Source organism: Lithobates pipiens, unplaced genomic scaffold (genome assembly GCF_037356315.1).
Source record: "Lithobates pipiens isolate NorthernLeopardFrog02 unplaced genomic scaffold, aLitPip1_a1.2 Scaffold_16, whole genome shotgun sequence".
NCBI lineage: Eukaryota > Metazoa > Chordata > Amphibia > Anura > Ranidae > Lithobates > Lithobates pipiens.
Window position 1 is genome coordinate 436,757,187 of NW_027507748.1, and position 14,599 is coordinate 436,771,785.

The 14,599-nt window shown below is 40.2% G+C and overlaps 1 protein-coding gene across 2 annotated transcripts in view; it reads left to right on the plus strand.

Annotated features, from left to right (window-relative positions):
- The first annotated feature begins 458 nt into the window (after positions 1 to 458).
- The window catches only part of LOC143983218 (interleukin-1 receptor type 2-like), a 36,378-nt gene continuing 22,237 nt past the window's right edge, over positions 459 to 14,599 (plus strand). For both annotated transcript variants that reach the window (XM_077482659.1, XM_077482660.1), the window contains exons 1-4: positions 459 to 608; positions 2,191 to 2,287; positions 8,472 to 8,733; positions 11,338 to 11,518. In XM_077482659.1, the coding sequence (XP_077338785.1) occupies positions 2,209 to 2,287; positions 8,472 to 8,733; positions 11,338 to 11,518 (522 nt within the window). In that variant the 5' untranslated portion in view covers positions 459 to 608; positions 2,191 to 2,208. The remainder of the gene's footprint in view (positions 609 to 2,190; positions 2,288 to 8,471; positions 8,734 to 11,337; positions 11,519 to 14,599) is intronic.

A 14,599-nucleotide genomic window follows, 5' to 3' on the forward strand; every position in this document is an offset into this window, starting at 1 on the left:
GGGACTCCAAAATGGAAACAAAAGATATATAGCGATCTCTGTTAATATGATGTGCTGGCAACCACATAAAAATTTAAACACATTTTAGAAACAGGTTAAACCCTTACAGTTATCTCACCTTAAAAAAAAAAGAAAAAAAAAACAGTAAAAAAATATATGTATTCACAATTACATTTATCTTGTACTTTCCCTAGCAGCGGTCAGTGCTGTAATATACACACTTAGAAAGTCCTCTTCATTACTCAAACATTATTATTTCTTATTAGAAATAAGGAACATGTTCTGTGCTTTCCCTTCATATTTCCTCACTTGAGCAAACAGGATATTGAGCGGGACCTGGAAATTGTCTGCTTTATTTTTGACTTTGATTATGAAATTTTAGAGGAGGTTCTACTAAGCATGTACAGAGTATATATAAACGCAACACAATGGCAATTTTTTGAAAAAAAAAAAGCAGACAAGCCATTGCTGGAATTCTGTTTTCTATTTACAACCCATACATGCTACAGTATCTTCCAGGGTTAACATCTTTTATTATATATTTATTCTTTTTTTTTTTTTTGGACAGCCAAATTTGCACTAGTGCCAACTAAAATACCCTTTTAAAGGTAAGATCAAATTCCTTTGCTTCTGTTATTTCCGATATATTATTGTGTTGTTATACAATGATCGTTTGATATATTTAAGTGTATATTCATGCTTTTTTAAATTCCATCAATTATATTATTTCAGCCCATAGGACTCCATCCATCTTTCCTTCCCGCATTTACCTCATGAAACATTTAGTTGACGTTGGTGTTAGAGAATTGTTACAAAGATATCCATTTTTTATTTATTCCTTTAATGTTAATTTCCTTTTATTCTACTGGGTTTCTTAAGGGTGGTAAACCACAACATTCAGCTGTATTTAATTATTCTAAATAGTCTAATCGATAAAAAAGTGAAACCTGGTTTCTTTTGGTGACAGCGCTGTTTATTAAATAAATATGAGTTTTCTGTCTATTCCTGTGCTTAATTTAACACTTAAATTAAGTTGACAAAAATATATACCCTTTTTTTGATATGGAACAAATATATATGAATTTTCTTTGCCAGTGATCCTCTAAGCCAGGGATATGCAATTAGTGGACCTCCAGCTGTTGCAGAACTACAATTGCCATGAGGCATAGCAAAACTCTGACAGCCGCAAGCATGACACCCAGATGCAGAGGCATGATGGGACTTGTAGTTTTGCAACAGCTGGAGGTCCGCTAATTGCATATCCCTGTTCTGAGCCCAGGCCTTCAACAGTCTTAACGTTTGATTGCTCTACTCTGTCCTTATGAACCACCAAGTAAATTAGCCAGTCTTAGCCCTGCATTGATTACTGTAATAATGTAATTACCCATATTTGGACGTATACTGTGTTTCTTTTTGGCAATAGTGTAATATATTATAAGGGTGACTGAGTAGTTGATGGTAGATTCCACTAGTCACTGCCCAAGGTTAGTACCCTCTTACCCACCATAACACTCCCGGTTGCGTTTTCCAACTCATCACCATAATTCCTCAATGCTCAAAAGAAGTTAATGGCATAACCAACAATCATTGCATATGATAAAGCATTGACTAATGGGAAACGCATCAGAATATTACTTTTATTTGATAGTACTTCATTGACCCTCATTTATCGGTTGGTTCAATCGCCTTCTTTTAAGTGAGTAATCAATGACACAGTTCACTGATAAGACTGTTGGACATTCTAGCCCAGGGGTCTCAAACTGGTGGCCCTCCAGCTGTTGCTAAACTACAAGTCCCATGAGGCATTGCAAGGCTGACAGTTACAAGCATGACACCCAGAGGCAGATGCATGATGGGACTTGTAGTTTTGCAACAGCTGGAGGGCCACCAGTTTGAGACCTCTGTTCTAGCCAATCACTGACTGGCTATGCCATGTGACTGGAGGTCACAGAAAGAATGGAAGGGAGTCTGCTCTATGGCAGCTAGCAGCACTTTGTAACTTGTAAAAGGCGCCAATTGCATGATGAGCAAATAATAAAAAATACAATTTGAAAATATTAAAATATGTCTAGTTCCGCCTCCAAAGAATCCTCCATTGTGCTACAGTTTCTGGTATTGTTATGTTTGATTTGTACAATATGCCCCTTGGATATTATTTTATTTTTCGACTTTTGTTATTTGCATTCACAGATTATTCTTCAGCACAAGATGTTACTTCTATTCATTGTGTTAGGAGTCTGTGCATCAGATACGTCTGGTTTAACTGTGTACCGTATGAATAGCAAAGGTAAAACAAATACAACGTTGCTTTGTTACCCTCATCTGTACAGTATTATTGAACAATATTAACATGGCTTTTTTTTTGTTGTGTTTCCTTTTCCACTTGTCTTTCTGGAATTACATGATGGTCTCGACAGAAAGTTATTGTTGGGTATTAGTGGGTCTTGTAGGAGGGAGGCTGTGTAAAGCTTTGGTCTATTTTCTTTCACTAAAATACTTGTATATTTTAAAGTATATGTAGACCATGACAATTAAATTATCAATTCCCTTTTAGTTTATTAAATACACAATTAAAATCATTCTGCTTTTTAAGTGAAAAAAAATATTGATCCTGAAATTCAGTGAGTTGTAACTTCCACTATGCAGTGCTATGAGCCCTGCCCAGTTCTATCTGTGTTCTAATGAACTCATTCTCCCTTTGTTAAAAAGATGTGAAAAGGGGAAGGTATGCTGTAGTCCTAATGCACTTGTTGACCTAAGGTGAAATCACTGCTCTTTTATAGATGGAATTCAGTAAGCTCTGTCACTAGGGCTGTGCTACACACTGTTTTATTACAGTGTACTTAAATCCATGTATTGACCATGTCCGTAAAGTAAAAAAAAAAACTGTAATTAGATATGAGATACAATGGCTTCCATTGTAAAGTTTAATATATTTACTATATATACTGTGCGTGTTTGTGTATGTATATTCATATATATATATACATACACACACAGTGCCTTGAAAAATTATTCATACCCTTCGAAATTTTCCATACTTCATGTCATGTTACAACCAAACAAAAACGTAAATGTGATGGCGAACCTTTTTGAGCCTGAGGGCCAAACTGCAATATAAAACCAACTTATTTATTTCAAAGTGCCAACATCCATTGCCATGCAGCACATTGCACATCTCACATCTCCATCATACTGTAAACTTCTAGCACATATTATGCATTTGCCTTCAGATCACACCTCTCTGTTGTCCGACCACATCACATCAGCGAGATACAGCATATTATACATCGCCATGTAACTCATAGCACACCTCCTCACCATGCATCACACCCTTCCATGCAGCTCATGGCGCACTTTTCTTTCCATCACACATCTGGTCCCCACTCTGCAACTCACCTCCCCTTCCCCCCTCCGCTGTGGTACGGCAGTGGTGCAGTGACACTCATGTAGCCCGTCTTACTGTCTCTGCCCATACACACCTCTCCTGCTATCACCATAGCACAGAACATTGTCACGGGGCACGGCTCATCACCGGCCACTCCGTTCTCATCTCTGGGCTTTCTCATCAATGGAACGAAGCAGCTGCACACAGGCTACCACCAGGCAAACAAATGCCCACGTCTCCTTCCATGCCAGTCAATTGGCTGTTCATTCCCTGGTCGAGGGAGGTGATTGGCCAATCTGTGAGTTGGTCCCGGAGCACTTTCTCCAAAAAGTTGTCTGCTGAGTCAAAGTGCTGTGTGTGATCTGGAGGAGGTAGGCGGTGCCGGGACAATGCTGGGAATCTGGGCACTTTGTCCTCCTAGTGAAGTGTGAGGAGCCTTTGTGTGCCCGGAGCTTGTGCATGCCCACAGAGAGGGCTCTGTGTGCCAGCTGTGGCACGCATGTCATAGGTTCGCCATCACTGTGATTGATCAACACAAAGTGGCGCATAATTGAAGTGAAAGGAAAATAATAAATGTTTTTCAATTTTTTTTACAAATAAATATGTGAAAAGTGTGACGTGCATTTGTATTCAGCCCCCCTGAGTCAATACTTTGTAGAACCCCCTTTCGCTGCATATACAGCTGCAAGTCTTTTTGAGTGTCTCTACCAGCTTTGCACATATAAAGAGTGAAATTTTTGCCCATTCTTCTTTGCAAAATAGCTCAAGCTCTGTCAGATTGGATGGAAAGCATCTGTGTACAGCAATTTTCAAGTCTTGCCACATATTCTCAATTGGATTTATGTCTGGACTTTGACTGGCCATTCTAACTCATGAAAATGCTATGATTTAAACGATTCTATTGTAGCTCTGGCTGTATGTTTAGTTTGTTGTCCTGCTGAAAGGTGAGCATTCCCCCCAGTCTCAAGTCTTTTGAAGACTCTAGCAGGTTTTCTTCTAAGATAGCCCTGTATTTGGCTCCATCCATCTTCCTATCAACTCTGACCAGCTTCCCTGTCCCTGCTGAGGAAAAGCATCCCCACAACATGATACTGCCACCACCATGTTTCACTGTGTTTGCTGTGTACCCCCCATGGCTTCTAACAAACTGCAAATGGGATTTTTTATGGCTTTCTTTCAACAAGGGCTTTCTTTTGCCACTCTTCCATAAAGGCCAGATTTGTGGAGGGCACGACTAATAGTTGTCCTGTGGACAGATTCTCCCACCTGAGCTGTGGATCTCTGCAGCTCCTCCAGAGTTACCATGGGCCTCTTGGCTGCTTCTCTCTTGATTACTCTCCTTGCCCGGCCTGTCGGTTTAGATGAATGGCCATGTCTTGGTAGGGTTGCAGTTGTGCCATACTCTTTCCATTTTCAGATAATGGATTGAACAGTGCTCCGTGTTACATTCAAAGCTTGGTATATTTTTTTATAACCTAACCCTGCTTTAAACTTTTTCACAACTTTATCCCTAACCTGTCTGGCGTGTTCCTTGGCCTTCATGATGCTGTTTGTTCACTATAGTTCGCTAACAAACCTCTGAGGGCTTCACAGAACCGCTGATGTTAAATTACACACAGGTGGACTCTATTTACTAATCAGGTGACTTCGGTAGGCAATTGGTTCCACTAGATTTTAGTTAGGGGTATCAGAGTAAAGGGGGCTGAATACAAATGCACACCACACTTTTCAGATATTTATTTGTAAAAAAGTTTGAAAACCATTTATCATTTTCCTTCCACTTCACAATCATGTGCCACTTTGTGTTGGTCTATCACATAAAATCCCAATAAAATACATTTAGGCTACTTTCACACTGGGACGAGTGCCAGCGGTAAAGCGGCGCTATTTTTAGCGCCGCATTACCTCATTTTAGCGGTGCTATTCGGCCACCAGCGGGGTAGTTTTAACCGGATATTTGACGGCGCTGCCCCATTGTCTTCAATGGGCAGGGGCGCTACAGCGCTGTAAAGATGCGGCTTGCAGGACATTTTTTACCGTCCTGCAAGTGCACGGCCTTTCACACTGTAGAGACAAGAGAGGCTCTTTACAGGCGCTATGCAGGCACTATTTTGAGCGCTGTAGCGCCTGTAAAGCATCTCAGTGTGAAAGTAGCTATAGCTATATAGCTATATATATATATATATATATATATATATATATATATATATATATGGCATAACAGCATGGGAAACATGCAATACAGTAAGTGTTGGATTCTAGTCTAGTCTCTAGACATACTAATATTTGTATAAACATGCAGAACTTGACAGAATGACAAATAGGGGCACTATGTAGATGGGCTATGTCCCCAATCCGTTTCTATGTGACTTATCTCCTGTTGGAGGGCTCAGGCTTCTAAAATGCGTGTACATCTGTCAAAGTAAGCCAAAATGCAAGTCACTACTGCTGTGCTGTGTTTTAGCTAAAGCTAGTGCTCTGGCAATCCTTTGTCCTATATTAATTGTGTATTTGAAAAGCAAATATTGCAAATAGGTAACAAAAGTCCAGTTCTATCCAAAACAGAAGATGTATCCGTTCCCTGTTTTTCTGTAAGGCCCCTTTCACACAGGGCATGTCTGTTTTGATCCATTGATCTCTGCTGAGCAGGCAGATGATAGGTCCATCTCCGCTCATTGTGCAGAGACAAGCCTGTGAGAGCTCTCCTCTATGGGGAGATCAGATAAAAACAGGTCTGCCTGTCCATTTTCATCTGATTCCATTCGATCTGCCAGACGGATGGAGAGTAGGGTTTCCATCTGTCTGGATTTGGCAGATCGGATAGCATCGGATGTCAGCAGACATGTCACCGCTGACATCCATTGCTCCATAGTGTGAATGGAGCGTCCGATCGGGTCTGTCTGAAAAAAGGATAAGTGGTCCTGATCGGAAAGCATGTGTGAAAGGGGCCTAAAACATGAAAAAAATAAATTTGTGTCAGTCCATATCCCCACTAGAGAGATTTCCTATCACCTTCTGTCCCGACAAGATTTGAGCGTAAGGCTACTTTCACTCTGATCCACTGCAAAAACGCAGCAAAAATGCATGTGTTTTTGGCCCAATTTTTCTGCAATTTCACTGCACTTATGGTTTATAAAGGACACGTGACTCAAAAACCGCACCAAAAACGTATCGCGTTACTGTGTTTTCCATTGCTTTCAATGGGAAGGTGCATTTTTGGTGCATTTTTTTTAAGTCCACCAACATGCTCCAAAAATGCTGCAAGCAGGGTTTTTTTCACTGCAATGGAAGCCCAGGCCTCAGTAAGAACACAAAGGAATACATTTCTCTTAAGCTTTTCAGGTGTTTTTTTAAAACGCAAAATTGCTTGAAAAACTCCTCAATGTGAAAACAGCCTAAAGTTGGACATAGATGGTTCAAATCTTGGTTAGTTTAGCAGGAACTGGCTGAAATTCGAACCATGTATGGGCAAGCTGAATGTACTTAACCTGATCGATCCGTCAACTTGGGTACAACCAGCCTGCTGGGTTTTACATGTGATTTTTGCTAGCGGCTGTTATAGCCACTAGCAATAATCACTGTGTTCTTCTGGCGGGGATGGCTTCCCCCACCCCCCCGCTGGGAGAACACAATGGCTCTGCTGGAGGGATTCCCTTGTCAACACTGTCTGTGTTGATGGGGCAATTGAGCGATTTTCTTTCCTGCAACCCATGATTGCAGGAAACAAAAACACTCTGTCTATGGCCTGCCTTAATCTCCTCAATGGCATCGCAGACTGCTATAAAAATCTACAGACAATCCAATGAGAACCCCACAAAAAACATTCAAGAGCTCAAGGTTTTTAATGATAAAATTGATTCATAACAGAAAAAAGCCAATGCATTTCAGTAGGCAAACACACTCTCTCCGATCATCGGGGCTTAGGAATTTCAATCTTTGAATGGACTTACTGCTTGGTAGAGATTTCAGGAAGGCAGGTTAAGCTACGTTTAGTGAATGCTACAAAGGCAATTCCCATGCCCTGATGAAGAGGAAGTGTGTTCGGCTCCTGAAACGTGTTTACCTTTTTCTGATTTTAATAATTTGATCTTTTAAAAACCCTGGACTCTTGGACATTTGTTTTGTGCTCTCGTTGGACTGTATGTGGACTCTCAACTCTGGGTCCTTCCATGTTTCTAAGGAATGTCCCCATTTTGTGGAGTGCTGTCCAAATGAAGCCAGTGTGCCCAATGACAATTTCAATGACCCTTAAAAAATCTGAATTCAGTGCTTTGTTTGTTCTTGCAACAAATATCTGACAGAAGTTATATGTTTTCTCCACACTGTTGTAAACTAAAGCCAGCCAGTGACGGAGCAATTTTCTCTCATGGTTGCAGGAAAGAAAATTGTTGGATTTCCCCATCAACACCAGGCATGTACTGGCCATCAGGACTACCAGGAGTTTCCCGGTGGGCCGATGGCTCAGTGGGCCACTCTGATGTAAGGGGGCTGGTGATGGGACACTCTGATGTAAGGGGGTTACTCATGGGACACTCTGATGTAAGGGGGTGCTGATGGAACACATCTGATGTAAGGGGGTGCTGATGGGACATTCTGTTGTAAGGGGGCTGGTGATGGGACTCTGATGTAAGGGGGTGCTGATGGGACACTCAAAATGTAAGTGGGCTGGTCTGAATGAAATCCAGGGCCAAATTTCTGTCCCAGTCCAGCCCTGATCAACACAGTCAGTGTTGATGGAGGAATCCCTCACACGGAGCCATTGTGTTCTTTTGGCGGGGACGGCACAGTGATTACTGCTAGCAGTTTAAGAAATATGAAAATTTTGACTGTAATTATAAACTTCAATCACATAGCACACATGCAGTAATGTTCAATTGTTTGTAGAAACTACAGTATCTTTTTCAAAAATTCTATTAGTTTATTGCAGAAAAAAAAACAATGCCACATCGTTAATGGCTGATAGTTTTGGGTCATTGTTAAAAGCCGTTTGTTTGATTTTTTCAACTGACAAACTGCATATTTGATTTCTTTGTATCTGATAAAAAAGAATAATGCCCAACTGTTATTTTTCTTGTTTTTGTAGAAAATTGTCAGATGCAGATCACACATTCTGTTGGTTACTTTGTTCTGAATAAGGAGCCAGCAATTATCAAATGTCCAGTTCTTCAGTATTTTCAGATGGATGTTTCTGAAACTCATCAGCAACCGTTTCAGCTCACCTGGATTAAAAATGGTTCTGAGGAAATAATTATGGAAGATGAATCTAGAATTCATACAAACCAATATGCCTTGTGGTTTCTGCCAGTTGTAACAGAGGACACTGGCATGTACACTTGTATTATCAGGTATGCTCTATTCTTTTTACCTCTCATATTTTATTCCAGAGCATTTAACATTTAAATACCTTGGGCTGTGGAGTGGAAATCCACATATTGCAATCTATATAATCCAAGCTTATTGTACTTTTATACACATGTCACATTGCTACTTGTTTACACGTCCAAGATAGATTTATACCATTTTGATTGTTAATGCAAAGAAGCTGTTTGGCATTTGACATATCCCGCTTAAAGAGGAGGTCCAGCCCCCCAACGAAAAATTGAGCGTCAGCAGCTACAAATACTGTAGCTGCTGACTTTTAATATATGGGCACTTACCTGTCCAGGGAGCCCGCAATGTCAGCACCCTAAGCTGATCTTCGGATTGGATGTAGGGTGCAGCCGCCGTCATTCCTGGTAAGGGAAACCGGCAGTGGAGCCTTTCGGCTGCGCTTTATAATTGGTCTGACAGCGAAGGAAGGAGGAGGGGACCTGTCAAAAAGAGGTACCTGTTCCCCCCTGAAAGGTGCCAAATGTGGCACCAGGGGGGGGGGGGGGAGGATATGGATAAGCGGAAGTTGCACTTTTGAGTTAAACTCCGCTTTAACTCAATGGTGTACCCTCTAAGCATCCAAGCCTCTGTAAATTTCAAGTAGACAGTCCTAAGTTGGCCATTGGTGGAGAGAATTTCAAATTAAAATTCTTAGGAAAAGTTTCAGGAAAATTTGTATGAAAATTCTCAGAACCTTTGTTGTTTAAATATTTCATTTGCTTTAACATTTCATTTTGGAATGAATGGACTACCAAATGAAAACCACACTATTAGAAATTAGTTCCTTCAAGAAAAAATTTCCAAGCTGCTTCTTTAAATTTTCTCATCACTGCAGTCAACTGCAGTGTTGAGAAAATTTGGATGAGCAGGTTGGAAACTTTTTCTTGAAAGAACTAATGACGGATTGACCCAATAATGATTAGAAAACTGAACAAACTTTACTAAAACCTACTCTTCCCTAGAAATTGCATTTACAATTCTACCCGTATGTGGCCAGCCTTAACAAGCTCCTGTAATTCATACTAAACTCACTAAGTGCAAGATAACTGAAAGCCTCTCCTACTCGCTTCACACATTCTACAAGGTTAGAGGACCTGAAGGAAAACAAATCATGGCTACCAGGCCTATAGCCTGACTAAAGCTAAATTCCCTATCACCTAGTACTTGCAGGCGTAGAGGAGTGTATGACTGTGTCCAGGGCTGTCACATGGAGGAGGTAGAGAATGATCAGTCATATTATTATTTGTTATTTTATTTAAAACTTTTTTTTTATACTTTATTTTTAATCAACTTTATTGCTATTACAAGAGATGAACAACATCTCATGTGATAGCAAGGGCTGTGAAAGGTCCTCTTTATGGAGAGATCTGAGGTCTATTAGACCCCAGATCTCTGATCTACTCTCCAGTGCAGCTGATCAGTCTGATCGGGTGCTTCTCTGGCATCGTCACTTCTGGTTTCTGGAGTCAAAGTGAAGGAAGAACAACATTGGTTCCTCTATCTCTGCTGTATGTAGTGCAGCTGATGCTGCCAGTCCCAGTGGCCCCAGGTTCCCTGATCATATGGGAGATTGCAGCAGTGTGGGGGGGGGGGGTGTTATCACAGTCTGTAAATTTTGATATTAGGATGATGGCTGTAGTGTAGTGACGCGATTAAAGTAGAAGTTCATCCTAACACTAAAATCTCTAAATGTACCGGCATCCACAATCTAAGACTAACCTATCTGGCCCTGTAAAGAAGAAATCATTATACATACATTTTATGAAGCCACTATGGTCCCGCGCTTAGCTGTCAGCAGCGACTTCGCTGTGGAGGCAGCCGACAACGGAAGCCCCATAGTAAGTCTATGGGTGACGTCACTTCCCTGGCATTTCACAATCATTGTTGGCTCCTGCACAGAGCTTCTGCCACTGGAGACTGCACCAACATGGCTTCAAAAAAGGTATGTATAGCGATTTCCTCTTTACAGGGTTAATCTTAGATTGTGAATGCATGTAGATTTATAGATTTTATTTTTAGGATGAACTTCTACTTTAAATACATGAGGGAGGTGAATAAGGTTCAGGAGGGCAGTATTTTCAACATGAAGCTATGATCGAGAACACGGGACAGGTGGAAAGTTCAAAACTAATCTTAGAAAGTATTATTTTACTTAAAAGGTATTTGACGCTTAGAATAGACTTCCAGCAGGGGTAGTTAGTCAGTCAACAGTAAGTAAATTCAAAACATGCTTGGGACAAACATAGATCTGTACTCAGACAAAAAAGTTAACAAAAAATACAAAAACATGTATAAATTACCAAAAAAATATGCAGATTCGATGGGCCACCTGGTATTTCTTTCTGCTATCACTCTTCTATATTTTTATGTTTCTTTTCTTATTTATATAAGTCTCGTATGAATATGTAACCAATATAGCTGTATTTTTGTGTCTCTCAATGAATAGTTTAGCAGAATACAGTTTATCAATTATTGTCAATCAGGAACTTAAAAAATGTATTCAATTAATGGTAGCAAGCTGTTTCTGTTGTAACCACATGCAGTTTAAAATAATGGTGTATATATATATTTTTTTTAAGGAATTCATCTTTCTGTCTTGAGATATCAATGTCCCTGACAGTTGTGAGTGATGAGGATTTATCTTTGTCTGATATTAAATATGAACAAATTGCTTTTGAGAAGTTCAACTTTCAGATGAGTTGCCCAGATATAGGGGAATATGAAAGTAATTCTGGCAATATGAAGCTGAAGTGGTATAAGGTATGACATTTCACAGTAAATAATCCTTTAATAACTATTTTGGAAATGTTACAAAGAAATTGCCGGCTTATCGTCATTACAGCCATTATTATGTAAAAAAAATAAATACATCACCAATACAGTCAAGAGTACAGTCAAGCCGTAATGACAATTTTCTGGTAGTAGTATCCTTAAAAATGACCGGCGCTACTACTCCCAATTTGACATCCTTGTGGGAGTGGTTGGATACGGGTGCCTGTCCCTGAACTCACATTGTCTGAGCAAATCCAAGTCTAAATAAAGGGGCTGGGGATATAGGTGATGTCAGTATCCAAGTATTTGGGAACTTACTTGCTACCAGGTGGATGGGCGCCTGATGGGGAACTAAGAAAATAATACATTGGGCTAAATAGTGATTATTGATCCACCCACTGCTGTTTACTGTCAATCAAAAATAAAGTGGACCTGATGGGGGACTACGGTAGTCTTTCAGCTCCACATCAGACTCTGCACACACAGTGGTATGGAATAGAGGGCACTGAGAAAGGCATGTTCAGTATGGACATTTCAACTTCAGTGCTGGCAGACAAAAAGAATAATGGAGATACTGGAGAAAAAAACCACAGTAATCTTACAACGGACTATATCAGCCACACAAAGTGTTTTTTCTCTGGTATTTCCCTATTATTTTTGTCTGTATTTTTTTGGATGAGGCCCAAGTCTACCCCCCTTTTTTCATTCTGTCAGAGTAATGTACCTATTATCTGACAGTTACTTGAATCAGAGTAAGCACCAAAATGTTTATATCTAAAAAAGCAGCATAGATAGGGGGGTATGGTAAGTGAGCATTATCCCCTAGAATAGGAAGGGTGTTATTGGCAGGATCAACAAATAAAAAGATAAAACCTGAAAAAAAAGAGATGCTTTAAAGTGTAAGCTCATTATTTCAGAAATAAATAAATAAATAAAAGGTGAAATAACACCATACATCTTTCCTTGTCCTCGCTGTACCTATAGCGATGAGCTGTCAGTGCATAAACTTCTCCCTTTTTAGCATCTTGGACAATCCAGGCAATGATCTGTACCAGCACTGACCAATTAGAATCCCTCTGACCTATCCTGGAAATGCGGCAGAAAGGAGAGGGAGAAGAGCAAATCAAGAACCCCCAGACCTCTAACCCTTTAAGTAACTGACTTTGTCTTGATTTTATTTTGCAGCAGCATTAAGACTGAGAGAGGAAGAGCAGCACTATGTGATAGTCAGTCTCTGCTGCTAGTCCTGCTTGTGAACATTCTGGCAAAAGGAAAGGACTAAGGCTGGGTTCACACTGGTGCGAACACAGACATCGTGCTTGATTCACAACGCTGTGCAGATCACATGCGATGTTTGTGCAATATAAATTCAGCCATACAAACTGTATGGCTATAATCACATTGCATTTGCACCAAAATGGTGCAGGACTCTTTTTTTGGGCCGCACCAGAATCAGATCACATGGGTGTTCACACCCATGCGATTTGATTCCTGTACCATTTAACAGTTTGCACTGAAATCTGCGAACCGATCTGGGGGTGTCATTAACTTTCTATCGACACCCACAGCAGAGAGCAGAGAGCAGTGTGAACTGCCTGCAAGTGACATGCGATGCGGAAACCCGCACAGGAATCGATCTGGTTCCCGCATCGCATATGTGTGAACCGAGACTAAATGAACAGGGTTGATGACTTTCTCTTTTTTGGCCAATCATCAGGTTGTGAGTAGGAAAGTGGCACCACTGTATTCTGTAACACAAAAGGGGTTTCATCTATCTGGGTGAGGTGCCTGGCAGCCATGTGGATAACAAATGTGCCTAAACTGACTTACAAATACAAATTTCAGCTTTAATACAATTATGTAAATATGAAAAAGCAAGCATTTAGAATTTTTTATGTCACATTAAACATTATTTTAAGGTAAATGCTGGAATAATTACAAAAAAAAAAAAATCGTACTCACAAAAAAAAAAAAAAAACTATTATTTTTATTTAAAGTTTGTGAACAGGCAAAACATATGCATTTTTTTTTCCAGGTATTATTATTGTTGCACCAGTAGATGGTGCTAGTTGCCTTAGGTTCATGCATGTTGTGCCATAATGCTGCGATGACTTTCTGCAATCCTGCCTTCCAAATGTAGTATTTGTTTAATCAAATCTAAAAGAGGAGCAGAAGCCAAGAGCAGCCATTTAGCTTTGTGCTTAGCGTAGTTGCTCTTGTTTTTCTCTATTTTAACTCAAAGTGGAAGTCCATGCAAAATCTAAAAGCCCTGCATCTATAGACCCCACGGATCTAACACTAACCTCTCTATCCCTGTGAAGAAAATATTAGTATACATACCTTTTTGGAAGCCAATCTGTGTCCTATTGTAGAAATTTCCCTTCACGTCCTTTCCAATAGCCACTTCCTTTCCAATAACCAAAACTAGTGTACCCATTGGAATGGATTTCCCATCTATTTCTGTTCTGGTGACCAGCCCAACATTTGGGATTTTCTTTCACTTTCATACTAAATCATAAAGATAAACAGGCCAAATAGGAAGGGTGAATCTCCCCTTACAGTGGTTCAGACAGCAATAAAAAGGTATTCTAATCCTTCTCCACTCTATCCAAAACTAAACCTAATAACTGGTTGTGCAGCAACAACTGCAATCAAGCATTTGCAATAACTGGCAATGAGTCTTTCACATTGCTGTGGAGCAATTTTGGCCCACTCTTATTTGCAGAATTGTTTTAATTCAGCCACATTGGAGGGTTTTCCAGCATAATTGGCCTGTGTAAGGTCATGATACATCTCAATTGGATTTAAGTCCGGGCTTTGACTAGGCCACTCCAAAACCTAAATTTTGCTTTGTTTGGACCATTTGGAGGTGGACTTGCTGTTGTGTTTCGGATCATTGTCCTGCTGTATAACCCAAATGCACTTGAGCGTGAGGTCACAAACTGATGGCCGGACAGTCTCCTTTAGGATTTCCTGGTGGAGCTCAGAATTCATGGTTCCATCAGTTATGGTAAGTCGTTCAGGTCCTGAAGCTGCAAAGCAGCCCCAGACCATCAAGCTACCACCACC